We start from the raw sequence: 15957 nt of genomic DNA on the forward strand, positions 1-15957 counted from the left end.
TGGCCATGATCTTAGTTTTTTTGATGTTGAGCTTCAGACCATATCTTGCGCTTTCCTCTTTCACCCTCATTAAAAGGTTCTTTAATTCCTCCTCACTTTCTGCCATCAGGGTAGTATCATCAGCATATCTGAGGTTGTTGATATTTTTTCCGGCAATCTTAATTCCGGTTTGGGATTCATCCAGTCCAGCCTTTCGCATGATGAATTCTGCATATAAGTTAAATAAGCAGGGAGACAATATACAGCCTTGTCGTACTCCTTTCCCAATTTTGAACCAATCAGTTGTTCCATATCCAGTTCTAACTGTAGCTTCTTGTCCCCCATAGAGATTTCTCAGGAGGCAAATGAGGTGATCCGGCACTCCCATTTCTTTAAGAACTTGCCATAGTTTGCTGTGGTCGACACAGTCAAATGCTTTTGCGTAGTCAATGAAGCAGAAGTAGATGTTTTTCTGAAACTCTCTAGCTTTCTCCATAATCCAGCGCATGTTTGCAATTTGGTCTCTGGTTCCTCTGCCCCTTTGAAATCCAGCTTGCACTTCTGGGAGTTCTCGGTCCACATACTGCTTAAGCCTGCCTTGTAGAATTTTAAGCATAACCTTGCTAGCATGTGAAATGAGTGCAATTGTGCGGTAGTTGGAGCATTCTTTGGCACTGCCCTTCTTTGGGATTGGGATGTAGACTGATCTTCTCCAATCCTCTGGCCACTGCTGAGTTTTCCAAACTTGTTGGCATATTGAGTGTAGCACCTTAACAGCATCATCTTTTAAAATTTTAAATAGTTCAGCTGGAATATCATCACTTCCACTGGCCTTGTTGTTAGCGAGGCTTTCTAAGGCCCATTTGACTTCACTCTCCAGGATGTCTGGCTCAAGGTCAGCAACCACATTACCTGGGCTGTATGAGACCTCCATATCTTTCTGGTATAATTCTTCTGTGTATTCTTGCCACCTCTTCTTGATGTCTTCTGCTTCTGTTAGCTCCTTTCCACTTTTGTCCTTAATTGTGGTAATCTTTGTACGAAATGTTCCTTTCATATCTCCAATTTTCTTGAACAAATCTCTGGTTTTTCCCATTCTGTTATTTTCCTCTATTTCTTTGCATTGCTCGTTTAGAAAGGCCCTCTTGTCTCTCCTTGCTATTCTTTGGAAATCTGCATTCAATTTCCTGTATCTTTCACGATCTCCCTCGCATTTTGCTTGCCTTCTCTCCCCCGCTATTTGTAAGGCCTCCTTGGACAGCCACTGTGCTTTCTTGCATTTCTTTTTCATTGGGATGGTTTTCGTTGCTGTCTCCTGTATAATGTTACGAGCCTCCATCCACAGTTCTTCAGGCACTCTATCCACCAAATCTAAATCCTTAAACCTGTTCTTCACTTCAACTGTGTATTCATAAGGAATTTGATTTAGATTGTATCTTACTGGCCCAGTGGTTTTTCCTACTTTCTTCAGTTTAAGCTGGAATTTTGCTATAAGAAGCTGATGATCTGAGCCACAGTCAGCTCCAGGTCTTGTTTTTGCTGACTGTATAGAGCTTCTCCATCTTTGGCTGCAGAGAATATAATCAATCTGATTTCGATGTTGCCCATCTGGTGATGTCCATGTGTAGAGTCGTCTCTTGTGTTGTTGGAAAAGAGTGTTTGTGATGACCAGCTTGTTCTCTTGACAGAACTCTATTAGCCTTTGCCCTGCTTCATTTTGAACTCCAAGGCCAAACTTGCCAGTTGTTCCTTTTATCTCTTGACTCCCTACTTTAGCATTCCAATCCCCTATAATGAGAAGAACATCCTTCTTTGGTGTCATTTCTATAAGGTGTTGTAAGTCTTCATAGAATTGATCAATTTCAGTTTCTTCAGCACTGGTAGTTGGTGCATAAACTTGGATTACTGTGATGTTAAAAGGTCTGCCTTGGATTCGCATCGAGATCATTCTATCATTTTTGAAATTACATCCCAGTACAGCTTTCGCCACTCTTTTGTTGACTATGAGGGCCACTCCATTTCTTTTACGGGATTCCTGCCCACAGTAGTAGATATGATAGTCATCCGAACTGAATTCGCCCATTCCTGTCCATTTTAGTTCACTGATGCCTAGGATGTCAATGTTTATTCTTGCCATCTCACTTTTTACCACATCCAGCTTACCAAGGTTCATGGTTCTTACATTCCAGGTTCCTATGCAATACTTTTCTTTACAGCATTGGACTTTCCTTTCACTTCCAGGCATATCCGCAACCGAGCGTCCTTTCGGCTTTGGCCCAGCCGCTTCATCAGCTCTGGATCTACTTGTACTTGTCCTCCGCTCTTCCCCAGTAGCATGTTGGACGCCTTCCGACCTGAGGGGCTCATCTTCCAGCGTCATATCTTTTATATGCCTGTTGTCTTTGTCCATGGAGTTTTCTTGGCAGGGATACTGGAGTGGGTTGCCAGTTCCTACTCCAGGTGGATCACGTTTGGTCCAAACTCTCTACTATGACCTGTCCATCTTGACCTGTCCATAGCTTCCCTGAGTAATTCAAGCCCCTTCGCCACGACAAGGCAGTGATCCATGAAGGGGGTATGCAACATGAACAGGGATCAAATCAGGACTTCTCATTTTCACCAGCCCCAATGAAATTCTCCCATGATCCCCTATCAATTTTGTTTTAACCATTTTTGTTTTGAAGGGTGTGTCCAATCCCTCTGTTCTGTCAACTAAAGGTGGAGATGTGTGGTTTGTTTTCCCAGGGACATACCACTTTTATCCATCAGTTATTGGCTGCATTCACATCATACACTGAAAGAAAGCACATGGCTTCTCTCAAAAAGCCATGGGAACTGCGATTTGCCACCCGCAAAGCTACAATTCCTGCCCCCTTAACAAATGACAGTTCCCAGGATTCTTTGGGGGAATTCAAGCACAATCTATGGTTACATCCATACAATACATATAAAGCACATTTAAATCAAGTGACTCCCATCCCAGTAACCCCCAATAACTCCAGTTTGTTAAGGCTCCTGGGAACTGTAGCTCTGTGAGGGGTAAACTTCAAATCCCAGGATATGGGGGCTTAAGCCATGTGTTTTTAATGTGTGGTGTATTTATTGCTGTATTTTTCACTGAGCCTATCACTACGGATAGTTCAAGATGGTTCCCCTCCATTTTATCCTCACAACTTTGTGAGGTAGGTAAAAGAGACTCAAGGAGAAGTATAGTCCAGGCTGCCTCCAAGTTTGAAGTACACCTTTGGAAAAGTGGGTCCTCTTCTACATCAGTGGGTTCACCTGGCGGTGACAGCATTCTCATCAGTGGCAGACGGCAAGCTGCTATCTAAATTTCCCATAATGCCCTGGAGCCATACCACATCAGGGGGCATTATGGGAAACATAAATGATAACAGCCAACCCCACAATGGGTGGTGGGCAGCCATTTTAATTTCCCACAATGCCCCCAGAACAGTGGTGCATTGTGGGAAGCGGAGCCAGCCACCTAGCCAGCACCAATCAGACATCAGAAGCGGGCCGTGCCACAGCGCTGGAGCCACGGTAGCTGCTCAAGGATGCTGTGCTGTGTGGCACCAGGCCTGAAAACAGCAGGAGAAAGAGCCCAACTGCTAGAACTAAGTTCCTGGGCCAAACAGAGCAGAATTGAAGTAAATATCCGGTGTGTGCTTTCCCAAGCCACTTAACTCCAAGGAAGTCGCAGCAGGTCCACATCACATGCTATTTTTGTATACCTGAGAAAGAGGAACAGAAGATTCTCATCTGCTCCATTTCGCAGCTACCCAAAAGCAGAGGTCTCGTGTCTAAAAGTGGAGGTCTTTTGCACAAGGATGTAAAAGGCATAATTCTCAGTGCTTCCCAACCATACAATCATCATTGCGTTTATTTGTATGCAGCCTTTCCACAAGAAAGTATAGTTATTATTGTGTTTATTTATAACCAGCCTTTTTCTCACACCAGGACTCAAGGTGGCTTACAGAAATTAAAACAATACGGATAACATACAGAAAGCTAAAAACCATATACAGGATCATAGAATTGTGGAGTTGGGAGAGTGACACTGAGGGTCACCTAGTCCAACAATGCAGGGATTTCAGCTAAGGCAGGCATGTCCAAAGTCCATTTCGGGGGCCTAATCCAGCCCGCCAGTCAGTTTAATCCAGCCCCTGTGGCAGTTTATTTCCTGAGGTAAAATCCTTTAAAAAAAAATCTCAACAACTTTTTTTAAAAAAAGAATTTTATTAAACACTTTTAGCAAAACAAATTGTCATGTAATTAATTACACCCCCCTTTTATATTCCCTCCCCTCCCTCCCCCCTCCAGAGACTTCCCTTAGCTCCCCTCTCTGATTTGTTTATACATATTATTCTCTGCATGTTATAAACTTGTGCATATCATTACTTTATCTGTCATATGTTCTACTAATAAATTTGTGAATGTTTATTCAAAACCTGCCAAGGAGTCCAAGTCCTTTTGTTGTCTTTTTAAATAGTTTGTAAAAAGTCCCCATTCTTCCTTAAAGTCACGGTACACCACTGAGCTAAAGCATCCATGACTGATGGCTACCCAACCGCTGCTTAAAATCCCCCAATAAAGGAGAGTTCCCACCTTCGGAGAGAGTCCATCCCACTATCAAACAGCTCTTACAGTCAGAAAGTTATATGTTTAGTCGGAATCTCCTTTCTTGTAAAGTAATAGTAATTAAACTATATAAAAATTATAAAACCAAATCTATTAAAATACAGACAGTAAATAACAGCAAAGCACTATTCAAAGCACTCTCCTTTATATAAAAAAAAAAAGTTCCCAAAAGCTTGTCAGAATAAAATAGTCTTCACCTGCCATCAGAAGGACAGCAAGGAAGGAGCCAGTCTAGCCTCTCTAGGAAGGGAATTCCAAAGTCTGGGAGCAGTTTAAAGTGCCTTACAACAATGCAGTGGTTTTCAGTTATACTATATTTCTCAAAAAAATATATTTTGTAAAGCACAATTTCATAACAGCAGTAGTAGCAAAATAGTAGCAGCAGCAAAAAAAAAGCAACAAACAGCAAACAACACAGTGTAGAAAACAACATTTCAATATTGTAAATGTACGCTTCAATATTGTTAATGTAAATATCACACTTTTGGCAGTAGTAGCAGCAAATATAATAATTTTGAACAGTTTTACCCTGGTCCTAGATGTTCTAGTAATGCAATTCATAGGATTAGGTTTGTCTTAGCAATATGAAAAGGTCAAACTCCAACCAAACAAATGTACAGTAATACCATAAGAATCCTTGGTTTTAGCCTAGTTTTTGAAGTGAATTTTGTCCTGGATTTTGCCCCAAAGGGAAACCCCTCCAGATACTCCAACCCTAGGGAAGTGAGAAAAATCCTACTCTTCGATATCTAGCAACTTGATACTGCAACCAATCTGTAATTAGGCTGTTTTTGTCACACTAACATGTGGGACAAAGTCTCATTTGTTAGCTTCAGTAAGTAGTCGATTAAGTGTGTCAGGTACATATGCCCTGAGCAAAGAGACACAAAACTGGAGGCAGGCTTTGGAAAGTGAAGCCAAAAGGTCAAGCAATGGAACAGATAAGGAGTAGGTGTGTCTTTCCACTATGTCCAATCCAACGAATGCATAAGCCAACCAGTAGGGGTGTGACCCACTTCTAACAAGCAGGCCCTGGTGAGAGGCATAACAAGAGCAATATAAGGAGGAAATGGTAGAAGTTATATGGCAATTGGAATTGGGGGGGGGGGACAAGCTGGAACAATTCAATTAGAGTTTGAATATATGCAAAATATGCAATGGCCCTTTACACCTTCAGAAATGCTGAGTCAATCAGCAACTAAGGTGGGAAACCATTGTCTGTATTCAGGCCCAAACAAACGGAACTGAATTTCTTGAGAAGTTCTCACGCAGTAGCTTCTCATTGGAGCCTCCCTTTGAAGTTCCTTTGTTATCCTTTCAGGTGTTAACAGAGTTGACGTGTAAGAATGAAAAGCAAAGTGGGGTGCGAGTGCGGGGGGGGGACCCCAAACAGCAATTCAGGGTACAAGTCACTCAGATGCCCTTAAAAACAAAAAAGTTCCCTCGCTTTTCTTGGAAAACGCTTGGGAAATTAGCAGCAGCAGCAGGACGAGGAGGAAGGCACCGCGCGCACGAGCAGCGGGAACGCGCCGTATTGCGCCACCCGCTCCTCCCCGTCCAGCACCCTCTGGTTAATTGAGCCATTCGCAAGGGCCACCTCTTTCCAACCGCGTGGCAGCAGATTAACATCCCCTCGGTATTTGCATAACAAAAGGCAGGTCAGGGCGAGGAATGCGCTCCCCACCGGGGCCCGGGAGTTAATAATAAACAATGCGCCTCGCAATGCCTTGGCCGGCGGCCGTCCTCCGCACCCTCTCACCCACTCACGCTTCGCCAATCGCCAGGGGAGAGCAAAGGCTGCAAGGATTCTCTCCTCGCCCCCCCTCCCACTTTCCACTCTCTCCCTCTGTCCTCGTGTTTGTTTGCATGCATACACACGTTACATGCGCGCACGCCATCGTGTGCAAGATGAGCGGCGGCAAAGAGGGTTGTTAGGCGAGCCGGTTTGAAGAGGGAATGAGAGATGGACAGATGGAAGAAAGCAAGCAGGCAGGCAGCGCTTCCCCCCACCCCTCCTTTCCTCCTCCTGCCTTTGCATATGCTGCAAACTCCCGCCATTGTGTTGCAATCCCTCCTTCTTCGGAGATGAAACAAAAACAGGTAGGCGGGACCCTGCGATTCTTCACCTCAGCCCCCTCTTCGCGGCTTTGGAAAAAGCATCCAGGCTGGGGAGGGCGGAGAGGAGCCATTTGGGAGAGCTGGACCAATCAGAGGTGCAGGGGCGGGGACTTTGGCTCCGCCCCCTCCGGCTTCTCCCTCTCTCTCTGTGTGTGTATATATATATATATTAAAAAACGCTGAAGTTTAACCTACTTGCAAATACACACAGCGTCGCCTGCGAGGGTTCGGCTGGGAGCCGGAGAAAGAGGAGGCGGAGGGGCAGCAGCAGCAGCAGGCGCCGCCGGAGGGACCCGCCGCTTGGAATTGATGCGGCCGGGCTTGGGGGTGCCTTTGCAAGAGCGGCGGGCAGGCTGGCCAGCTCGCTCGTGGGAATAGCAGCCGCGTGTAAGGAAGGGAAAGAAAGAGGAGCTGCCGCCTCCGCCGCCGCTTTCCTTCTTCTGCCGAGGTGACTTTTTCAGCCGGGCCATTTGCGAGTTTGCAGCCTTCCCTTCGGATCGCCGCCTTTGGGGTATGTAGCTGAGGAGGGAGTCGAGGAAACCACGGCGGGGAAAGGAGGGTGACATTGGGCGTCGAGAGGCTCTGCGGAGACGGCCACGATCTGAAAGCTATTATTATTATTATCATTATTATTATTATTTATTTTGCATTGCCTGCCGCTCGTCGAGGTGGCGAGGAAAACGGGCTTTCTCCTTCTCCTTTCCAGCCTCCCCACCAGCACCAGCACCAACCCGAGCCCTCATTTGCGCGGAGCGCTCCTTCGGCGGCATTGTCTTTTGCTCGGGAGCAGGCAGCGAAGGGTTAAACTTCTGTGTTCAAAGTGCTGATCTTTGTGCTGGCGGAATGTGCCGGGGCGGGAGCTGCCTCGAGCCGGCAAAGGGGGGGGGAGGAGGAGGAGGAGGAGGAGGGAGAGAAAAAGAGAGGGAAGCGGGGAGGGGGGTTGGCCATGGGAAGCGGGTTAGGGAACGGGCGCTCTGCTGCTTGCATTCCGCGAGGCGTATTACCAGCCGGGTTCTGCGATCCGACGCCGTCGGGGAGGCAGGAGGCTTGGTTGCAACAGACTTTTTATTTCCATCACAAGGTCGCCTTCGTTTATCCGGAATGTGTTTTAAAATCTATTGCATAAAATTCTCTGTTCGCTGCCAGCGACCTGCTCTCGCATTTGCAAGCTGCTTAAGGTGTCCCGGGGCTGGAAGGAATGACAAAACGGTGACATGGGGAGGGTAGCGAGGTAACCAACCTCGATTTCATTGCCTACTGAGCCTGCTGCGTCCTTAAGCGGATCTTCATCCTTCCGGGCGCTAGGGGGCATCATTGTCGTTCCCCTGTCGCGTCTCCAGGGGGCGCCGCGGAGCCTCGGCTTGTGTTAAGAGGGCCACCAGCTTAGATCTGTTTTTAAAAGGGTGTTAGATGTTTTAAAAGGGTGTTAGATGAGTTCTGCCTGGCTAGATAGCGCAATGCACCCTGATATCAGATCCTGGTGGCTGAGTGCATGTCAGCTGGGAAGTAAAGGAAGGGCCATGGGGTGGGGAGAGATAAAGCTACTTGTTTCTACATACTGTACTTGGAGAACATAATTTTAAAACCTCAGGAAGTATCCTGACAAGCACCTGTGAGGTTTTTTAGGATTACAATTGGACGTGAGGAAAGGGGTGAAGGAACCTACATGGGCCCCTCCAAACAACCTAAGAGTTGTGGATTGAAAGGGGAAGGAATGTATGCTGTGAGCTTTTGTTGTTGTTCAGTCGTTCAGTCGTGTCTGACTCTCCGTGACCCCATGGACCAGAGCATGCCAGGCACACCTATCTTTCACTGCCTCCCGCAGTTTGGCCAAACTCATGCTGTGAGCTTAAGCACCCATTATTGCCCTTTAAAGAACCATGATACAGTACATACAAAAGGATTTAGGGTGACAGCCCAGACCTTGTCCCTGAAGCACTAGATAGCCCTGCGGGGAAAAGCCATGGGAAGAAGAGTCCCCCCATCTTTCTTTTCCTTTCCCTCCCCCTGGGAGGCCTAGGCAGAACTACATAACCTTTGCTCCAGGGTGACACTGGTGTCCAGGACGGGACTACTTGTTGGGTGGCGACCGTACGCTGCAACATCATGTTGCAGTTCCCCACTCCGGCCCATATGGAACCTCCATGTTCAGAGGCAATATATCTCGGAATTGCCAGTTCCTTGGGAGCAGCAGCAACAAGGAGAGGGTTGTGTTAAACAGCCTTTTGGAGGCATTTGGTTGGCTGTCATGACAAATAGGCTGTTGCATTTGTCCTGGCCCAGGAAGGGCTTTGTGGTCTCTTGTGTCCTTGGATGTGTGTCCCCTTCTCAGCTGGCCATGGCTGTTGGACAGTTCTGCCTTAGTGGATACTCTAGCTGCCTCCCACTATAAACTTTTCCTCCTCCCCCAAAGCCTCTCTACCACATGACCTGTTAGGGAAGGGGGAGACCCTGCCATCTGCCACTGTAGATAAGAGAGAGGTTGTAATTCTATATGTGCATGCGCGCACACACGAAGCAGCGTTTCCTTCAGTGCATTGGCTCTACGCCGTTGCCCTAGCCATGATGGGCACAACCTGGGTCCAACCGGATGTTGCTACACTTAATGCTCCCATCGCCCCAGCCATTGGGCCATTCTGACTGAGGCTGATGAGAATTTGGGGGGCGGGGCAGGAATACAGGGAGGGCCACACATTCTCTCCACCTTGGCTTTAGAACAGTGTTTCCCAAACTTGGGTCTCCATCTGGTTTGGACTACAAATCACATCATCCTGAGCTAGTAAGACCAGTGATCATGGATGATGGGAATTGTAGTTTGGGGGGAAACGGCTAGCGACCCAAGTTTAGGAAACACTGTTTTAGAGAAACAATGTGCACCTGTTAACTCGCAAACCAGGTTTGCCTCTCCGCTGAGTTCACGGCCTAACCTACCTTGCAAGGTGGTTGAGGGATGAATGGTGCAGAAGCCGTGTTTGTGTGCGTGTGTGTGTGTGACTGAAATGCCTTGTCAAAAAGTAGTATACAAAATATAACTTCTGGAGCAGGGGAAGGGGGCACTTGGGAGCTTCCACCTGCCACTACTGAACTTCAGTTCTCATCAGCCTTGGACAGCTTTAGACCATAGTAGGAGGTGCTGGGAGCTGTAGTTAAGCAGCACCTGGTGGGGCACAGGTTCCCCACTTTGGCACATGAAGTTCCCAGGCAATGCCCGCCTTGGCTTCTGCAACTGTGGCTGTGTGGATCCTGCACTTCTGTGGCCCGTACCCTCTAGAATGCGGCAGCCCAAATTTTCACACCAAGTGGCTGCAAGAGTACTTTGCTGGGGGGGGGGAGAGGTGAGACAAAAAATTGACACCCCTGTAAGTGAGGTGCCGGGCTTTGGGAAGGAGGTGTGAGGCTCTGGCAGGGTCTCACCTCCTTCCCAAATGTAAGGTAAAGGTAAAGGGACCCCTGACCCTTAGGTCCAGGTGTGTCCGACTCTGGGGTTGCAGCGCTCATCTCGCTTTACTGGCCGAGGGAGCCGGCGTACAGCTTCTGGGTCATGTGGCCAGCATGACAAAGCCGCTTCTGGCGAACCAGAGCAGCGCACGGAAACACCTTTTACCTTACTGCTGGAGCGGTACCTATTTATCTACTTGCACTTTGACGTGCTTTTGAACTGCTAGGTGGGCAGGAGCTGGGACCGAGCAACGGGAGCTCACCCTGTTGCGGGGATTCGAACCGCCAACCTTCTGATCGGCAAGCCCTAGGCTCTGTGGTTTAACCCACAGCGCCACACCGCATCCTTTCCAAATGTTGGAAAGTGCTAAGTAGGTTTTGGGAAGGAGGCAGGAGTACTCTAGGACTCGTGTCAGAGCCTCACACCGCCTTTCCAAAGCCCATTTCCTTGCTTACCAGTTTGGGAAGGAGGCACCAAGGCCGGGGGCTGCCAAAAAATGTTGCTGAGGGCTGCCAAAAAAAGGCCTTGACCACCCTGCTCTAGACTCAGGAGCAGGCTTGCATATGTCATGGCAGCAGTGTTAGAAACTCTGATATATAAGGTAGGCGCCAAATGGCCCCTTAAACCACAGTTACAGTCGCCAAAACGGAATGTCTAGTTGCCATTTTTGAGAAGGTAGCTCTAAAGTCTTAATTTTCAAATGATGGACTGACTGCGATTGATTCTCAGTTGAACATCTGGCTAGTTCAGAGGACAACCTTGAGCTAGGTTAATAATTTTGAGAACTTAAAGAATTTTCTTAATGGTGACTGTTGCTGCTGCTGCTCAGGCTGCACAGAAAAAGCGTTTGGGGTTCCTGAAATTCATTCCAGTTGTGCGGGTAAAAGATAACAACTGATAGAAGTCCACAGGGTGTGGTATTAGCATGTGATCCCATGATCCCCAGGCACGCACCTCCAGATGCTGGAGATGTCAGGCACCATCCTGGCACCCAGGCATCTTCACTTGGTCGCAAGCGGTTGATCGCCAGGGTGCAAAATGCGCCTGGCTAATTTCAAACACCGCATGGTCTTTGGGGGCAGGGGGGCTTTGTGCTGCCTTGTACGTGACCCTCCTCCTTTTTGTCTTCCAGTGCCCAGCTTGCGATGGCTGACCACATGATGATGTCGATGAGCCACGGGGTGAACGGGATGCAGGGCTACCGGATAGGCATGAACGGGATGCAAGGCCCTCCTCCTCCTCAGCAGCACGTGCTAAGGACGCTCCCCGCCAACCACCAGATGATGCAGTACGGAGGCCCTACCCTGGATGGAGGCATGAGGCAGAGGCCCAACATCAATGGACAGATGGGGCACCACCAAGTCCCAGGCGCCATGATGTTCAGCAATCCGAGCCAGCAGCAGCAACAACAACAACAGCAGCAGCAGCAGCAGCAGCAACAACAACAACAACAACAATACCTGGGACCGGTGGGCGCTCAGCAGCTCATGGCTAGCATGCACTTGCAGAAACTGAACACGCAATACCAGGGCCACCCCCTCATGGGCATGAGCAACGGGCCCATTGGGGCAGGGGTGCAGCAGTACAGGATGGGGCCCGGGCAGCACCTAGGGATGCAGCACCTGCCCTCTCCGGCCCTGACCTTGAACGTTATGGACACGGATCCCATCGACGAAGAGGTCTTGACGTCTCTGGTCATGGAGCTCGGCTTGGACCGGGTTCAGGAGCTGCCCGAACTCTTTCTGGGACAGAACGAGTTTGACTTCATCTCGGACTTTGTCAGCAAACAGCAGACCAGCGCCATCAGCTGTTGAGGTGGCTCTGCTGTGGGAGCTGGAGCTTCTCTTTCTTTGTGGCTTGATCACCACCACACACCCCTACTTCCTGATCTTCCCCGTGCACAGATCTACAGGCTTTCCCAGGTCGCCCTTGCCCACCTCCTGGAAATAACAATGGACAATCATTTGGAAGGCCCCCCCCGCCCTCTTTTTTGCTTTGCACTGTTGTGCTCCTCTTGTGTGGGGGGAGGTGGGGAGGAATCCGGAAAGGTGTCTGTGTTGTTGTTTTTTGCAGACAAAACGGCTCAGTGTCCTTGGGTTGTGCCTATGGCAGCTACAGAATTTCAAGAAAAACAAAATGGCCTTTTTTTCACCTGCATGGCCTTCTCTCCCCCCCCCCACCTGCGAAAAACGAAAAACACAATTACTGTCAATGAGTTTGGACTACAAAGGGGGGGGGGGCAAGTTGCTGATCATCCACTCCGCTGTTGGCTTTGTCAAGAAAGTCTAGCAAGCCCCTCTCCATTCAGTGTCTGATTTTTATTTTTAAGCCATTCTTTCACTGAAAGTGTGGGCAGGAGGTAAAAAAATAAAAAGGCTTGCTCTTCTTTGTAAGCCTCAATCTCTTTATTGCTCCTCAGTACTGTGGAATTAGCAACCAGTCTCTCTCATTGACTTGAAGAGATCAGTGCCCTCAGGTTGTGTTTTGTTCTGTGTTCTTCTTTTTTTACTTCCATCGGGTTTTTGTTTTGTTTTGTTTTTAAAGCGAAACTTCAGCGGATGACATTTTGGGGTTCAAGCCCAGGGGTGCAGGGGAGAGTGGGATTAACCAATTGGTTATAAGATCCTTTGACTTCCTTTTCCAGCACGGGCTTTTAAGATTCCATCGGAGCAATTCTTTCTCTGCCTCTGAAACCAAATAAAATCCTTGTAATTGTGTATATTACTGATTCTTTTTTAAAAAACAAAAAAACCCTTATTTATCACTTGTGTGTTTCTAGTCCTTATTTATTTGTAAGGACTCGGATTTATTTGCCTTCTGAGATTATTGGGAAGGGCTAATGATAAAAGGCTGGGGGTGCATGCCCCTCCACACTTCTGTGGGGTTTTTTGTTCTGCTATCAGTAACTGAGAGCAAGGCTGGGGGGGGGGGACGAAAACCAGCACCCTATTTCTCTCTCTCTCTCCCTCCCTCCCTCCTGGGGCTCAAATGTAAATTCTTGTTTCTAATTGTGTTTCTCGGAAAAGAGGAAAATAAGTTTGTGGCTGAGCAGCTTGTTTCCTTTCTCGGTCTCGTTTCCAAAGGCTTTTGGAAAGTCTGCTGCTCAGGTTGGAAGGTCCCTGGAGCTGCTACTGCCCCCTCTTGTCGCAAGCTCACGGTAGCACATCATTGTTGATCGATGAAGTGAGAATGTACAGGTGATTTCTTTTTCCAAATAAAAGCTAAAACCTCAACATCGAACCTGTTTTGTTTGGGTCGTGCCTCTTGCTTTTTAAAACCTCCCTGTTTAGAAAATACAGCGTGGGTCCTGGAAGTGGTTGAAAGTCTCTGGGTTTCCGGTCTTTTTTTTCTAAAAAGTGACTTGGGTGAGCTTATGTGTCTCTTGGACAACCCTGAGTAGTCCCGTTTTCTTTACAAAACCGGCAATCAGCACAAGTGCAAAGCTAAGCGAGAGTTTCTTGCTTGTCTGGAAACAAGAGGAGAGCTGTTTGCTCAGCACCTCACTTGCATGCAGAAAATCCTTCTTACGTGGCAGATCCCATTAAAGAAAGTTCTGCCTGGCAGCCTGGAGAGCTGCTGCCAGTCCGTGTAGACAATGTTGGGCTCAGTGGACTACTGCCCTGGCTTTGTATAAGGCAGCTTCCAGCACATTCAATGACTTCGCGTGAGTTGCAAGGGGGGGGGGGATTGTTATATTAAAGATGCCTTTTGAAATTGCCTTTAAACCTCCGGCTGTCAGCTTCAAATACGTGTCTTCTATATAGAACTGGCAGGGTAGTCTCTGATCCAAATAAGATGAGTCAACAACATTTTGGCGTTTGCGGCCAGACTAAATTTAGGTTTTGTTGGTGTGCCTCGAGTAAAAGGGAAACGGAGATAAACTTACAGTTAACTGCGTTCCTGCCTGGTTTGCCAATGTACACAACTAGTAACTCAATTCAGCGCTGGTCCTTTATTCCTACTGTTGTACCACCTGCCCCCCAAAAAACCCACCTATCGTAATTGTTGGTTGATTTTTCCAGGTTGCTAAACCGTATTGATAAGAATAGCATTCTGTTGCTGTTTTAAGTTTAGCATTTTAGTTTCTTTCTGTGGTAATGGTTTACTGAGGAGTTGACTTGCTGATTCCTGTGTGTCTATATCCCCTGGATTACAAAGCCCTTGTTAACTGGCCGCCTTAATACTTTGTGGTGAAGAGCTTCTGGAGAAGCAGATGGGACAGAGATGTAGAATTCAATTGAATGAACAGAGCCAGTAAAGCTGAGGGCAGAGTGAAACGTGGCAAATTTTAGGTCGTTCACATTAAACAGCAAATTCAAAATTTCTGCTGACCTGTCTGTACCCCTGTCTGTGCTGCCATTTTGCCATGCTTGTAAAATTCGATCTTATTGCAACTTCTCAAAAACTGGACACCCCATATGTCTCTTATGCAAAGTCTAGTGGTGACATCTGATGAAGTATTTTCCTAGGAGCATATATTATAGGAGCATTTATATCCCTCTGAGGTGCTTAAGGTGTCTCTCTGCCCCTCTGCACATTGTCCTCACAAAAACTCAGATTTTGGATTCCCCGCTCACCTGTGGGCCAGCACAGCTATATATTGTACGTGTGTGAAATGTATTTATTTTATTCATGAAAACCTCCAAGTGGTTGCATAAAATAAACCAATGAAAGCAGATGTTAAAAAAACAAGTTAGCCTAGCGTTTATTAAAATAAAAACAGCTGTGTTAAAAAGATGAAACAACATATGAAAATGAACACGGCTTCTAACGTATAGTTCAAAACTGCTGATTTTACGCAGTGTACCTGTGATTAAACAATACAAGTTTGTGTTGCTTTAAAAGTGGATAGATCTGCAGTCATGCAAGAGATAAAACAGTTTTTCCTGGAAGTTCCAGTAAAGAAAGCTATTGCCTCCTGATAGCGGCCAGTGTTATGTAGCTGTTAAGAGAGTGTCAGGCTAGGACCTGGGAGACCAGTGTTCAAATTCCTGCTTCGCCTTGGAAGCTTACAGGGTGACTTCCCAGCCTAAACTACCTCACAAGGTTGTTATGGGGATTAAATGAGGGGGGTGAAAACGATGTACACCGCCTTGAGCTCCTTAGAGGAAAAGGTGGGGTGGTAATAATAAATAATTTTATTATTTGTAACCCGCCCATCTGTTGGGTTGTCCCAGCCACTCTGGGCAGCTTCCAACACAAAAGCTTAATAAAATGACAAATATTTAAAAAATCCCAATACAAGGCTGCTTTCAGATGTGTTCTAAAAGTTGTGTACGTAGTTCTTTTATCTCCTTGACATCTGATGGGAGGGCGTTCCACAGGGAGGGTGCCACTACCAAGAAGGCATTCTGCCTGATCGCATATAAATACAATCAATAATTATTGTTCAGGTATAGTTACTCTTGCACTGGAGCTGTAAAACAACAGCTTGGTCTCAAGAGTATGACTGAAGCAACTTTCTCCAACCTGATGCCGTCCAAATCTTCTGCAGGGCACCAAATAGGGGAAGGGTGGTCTGCAGGAATGTGATGCGAAGTTCTTGAAAGTAAGCAAGCTCTGGGACGGCTCAGGGTTTGGATAGGAGGCAACAAAGAAATAATTCTTGCGGTTCCTAGATGTAAAGTATTATGTGACCCTGTGTGCAGGGCACGGCAAAAAGTGCCAAATGGGCTGTCAGGAAGAAGTTGCAAGGGTCTCTTTGGTAATGAGCAGCTGGACCTCTTAATACCTACAGACAAACAACACCTGAAAGAGGAATTGGAAAACAACCACCACAA

At 47.2% G+C, this 15957-nt stretch overlaps 1 protein-coding gene across 3 annotated transcripts; it reads left to right on the forward strand.

Moving 5' to 3' along the window:
- Nucleotides 1-6697: 6697 nt before the first annotated feature.
- On the forward strand, nt 6698-12941 carry CITED4 (Cbp/p300 interacting transactivator with Glu/Asp rich carboxy-terminal domain 4). Of its 3 annotated transcripts, none has more exons than XM_033158027.1 (2): nt 6698-6720; nt 11310-12941. In XM_033158027.1, the coding sequence occupies exon 2, from the start codon at nt 11323-11325 to the stop codon at nt 11989-11991; it is 669 nt and encodes a 222-aa protein (XP_033013918.1). In that variant the 5' UTR covers nt 6698-6720; nt 11310-11322; the 3' UTR covers nt 11992-12941. The 3 variants fall into 3 exon arrangements, with proteins under 3 accessions (XP_033013918.1, XP_033013917.1, XP_033013916.1); XM_033158026.1 differs by lacking the exon at nt 6698-6720 and adding an exon at nt 6896-7186; XM_033158025.1 differs by lacking the exon at nt 6698-6720 and adding an exon at nt 6897-7249.
- Nucleotides 12942-15957: the final 3016 nt, after the last annotated feature.

Source organism: Lacerta agilis, chromosome 8 (assembly GCF_009819535.1).
Source record: "Lacerta agilis isolate rLacAgi1 chromosome 8, rLacAgi1.pri, whole genome shotgun sequence".
In the NCBI taxonomy this organism is placed as follows: Eukaryota; Metazoa; Chordata; class Lepidosauria; order Squamata; family Lacertidae; genus Lacerta; species Lacerta agilis.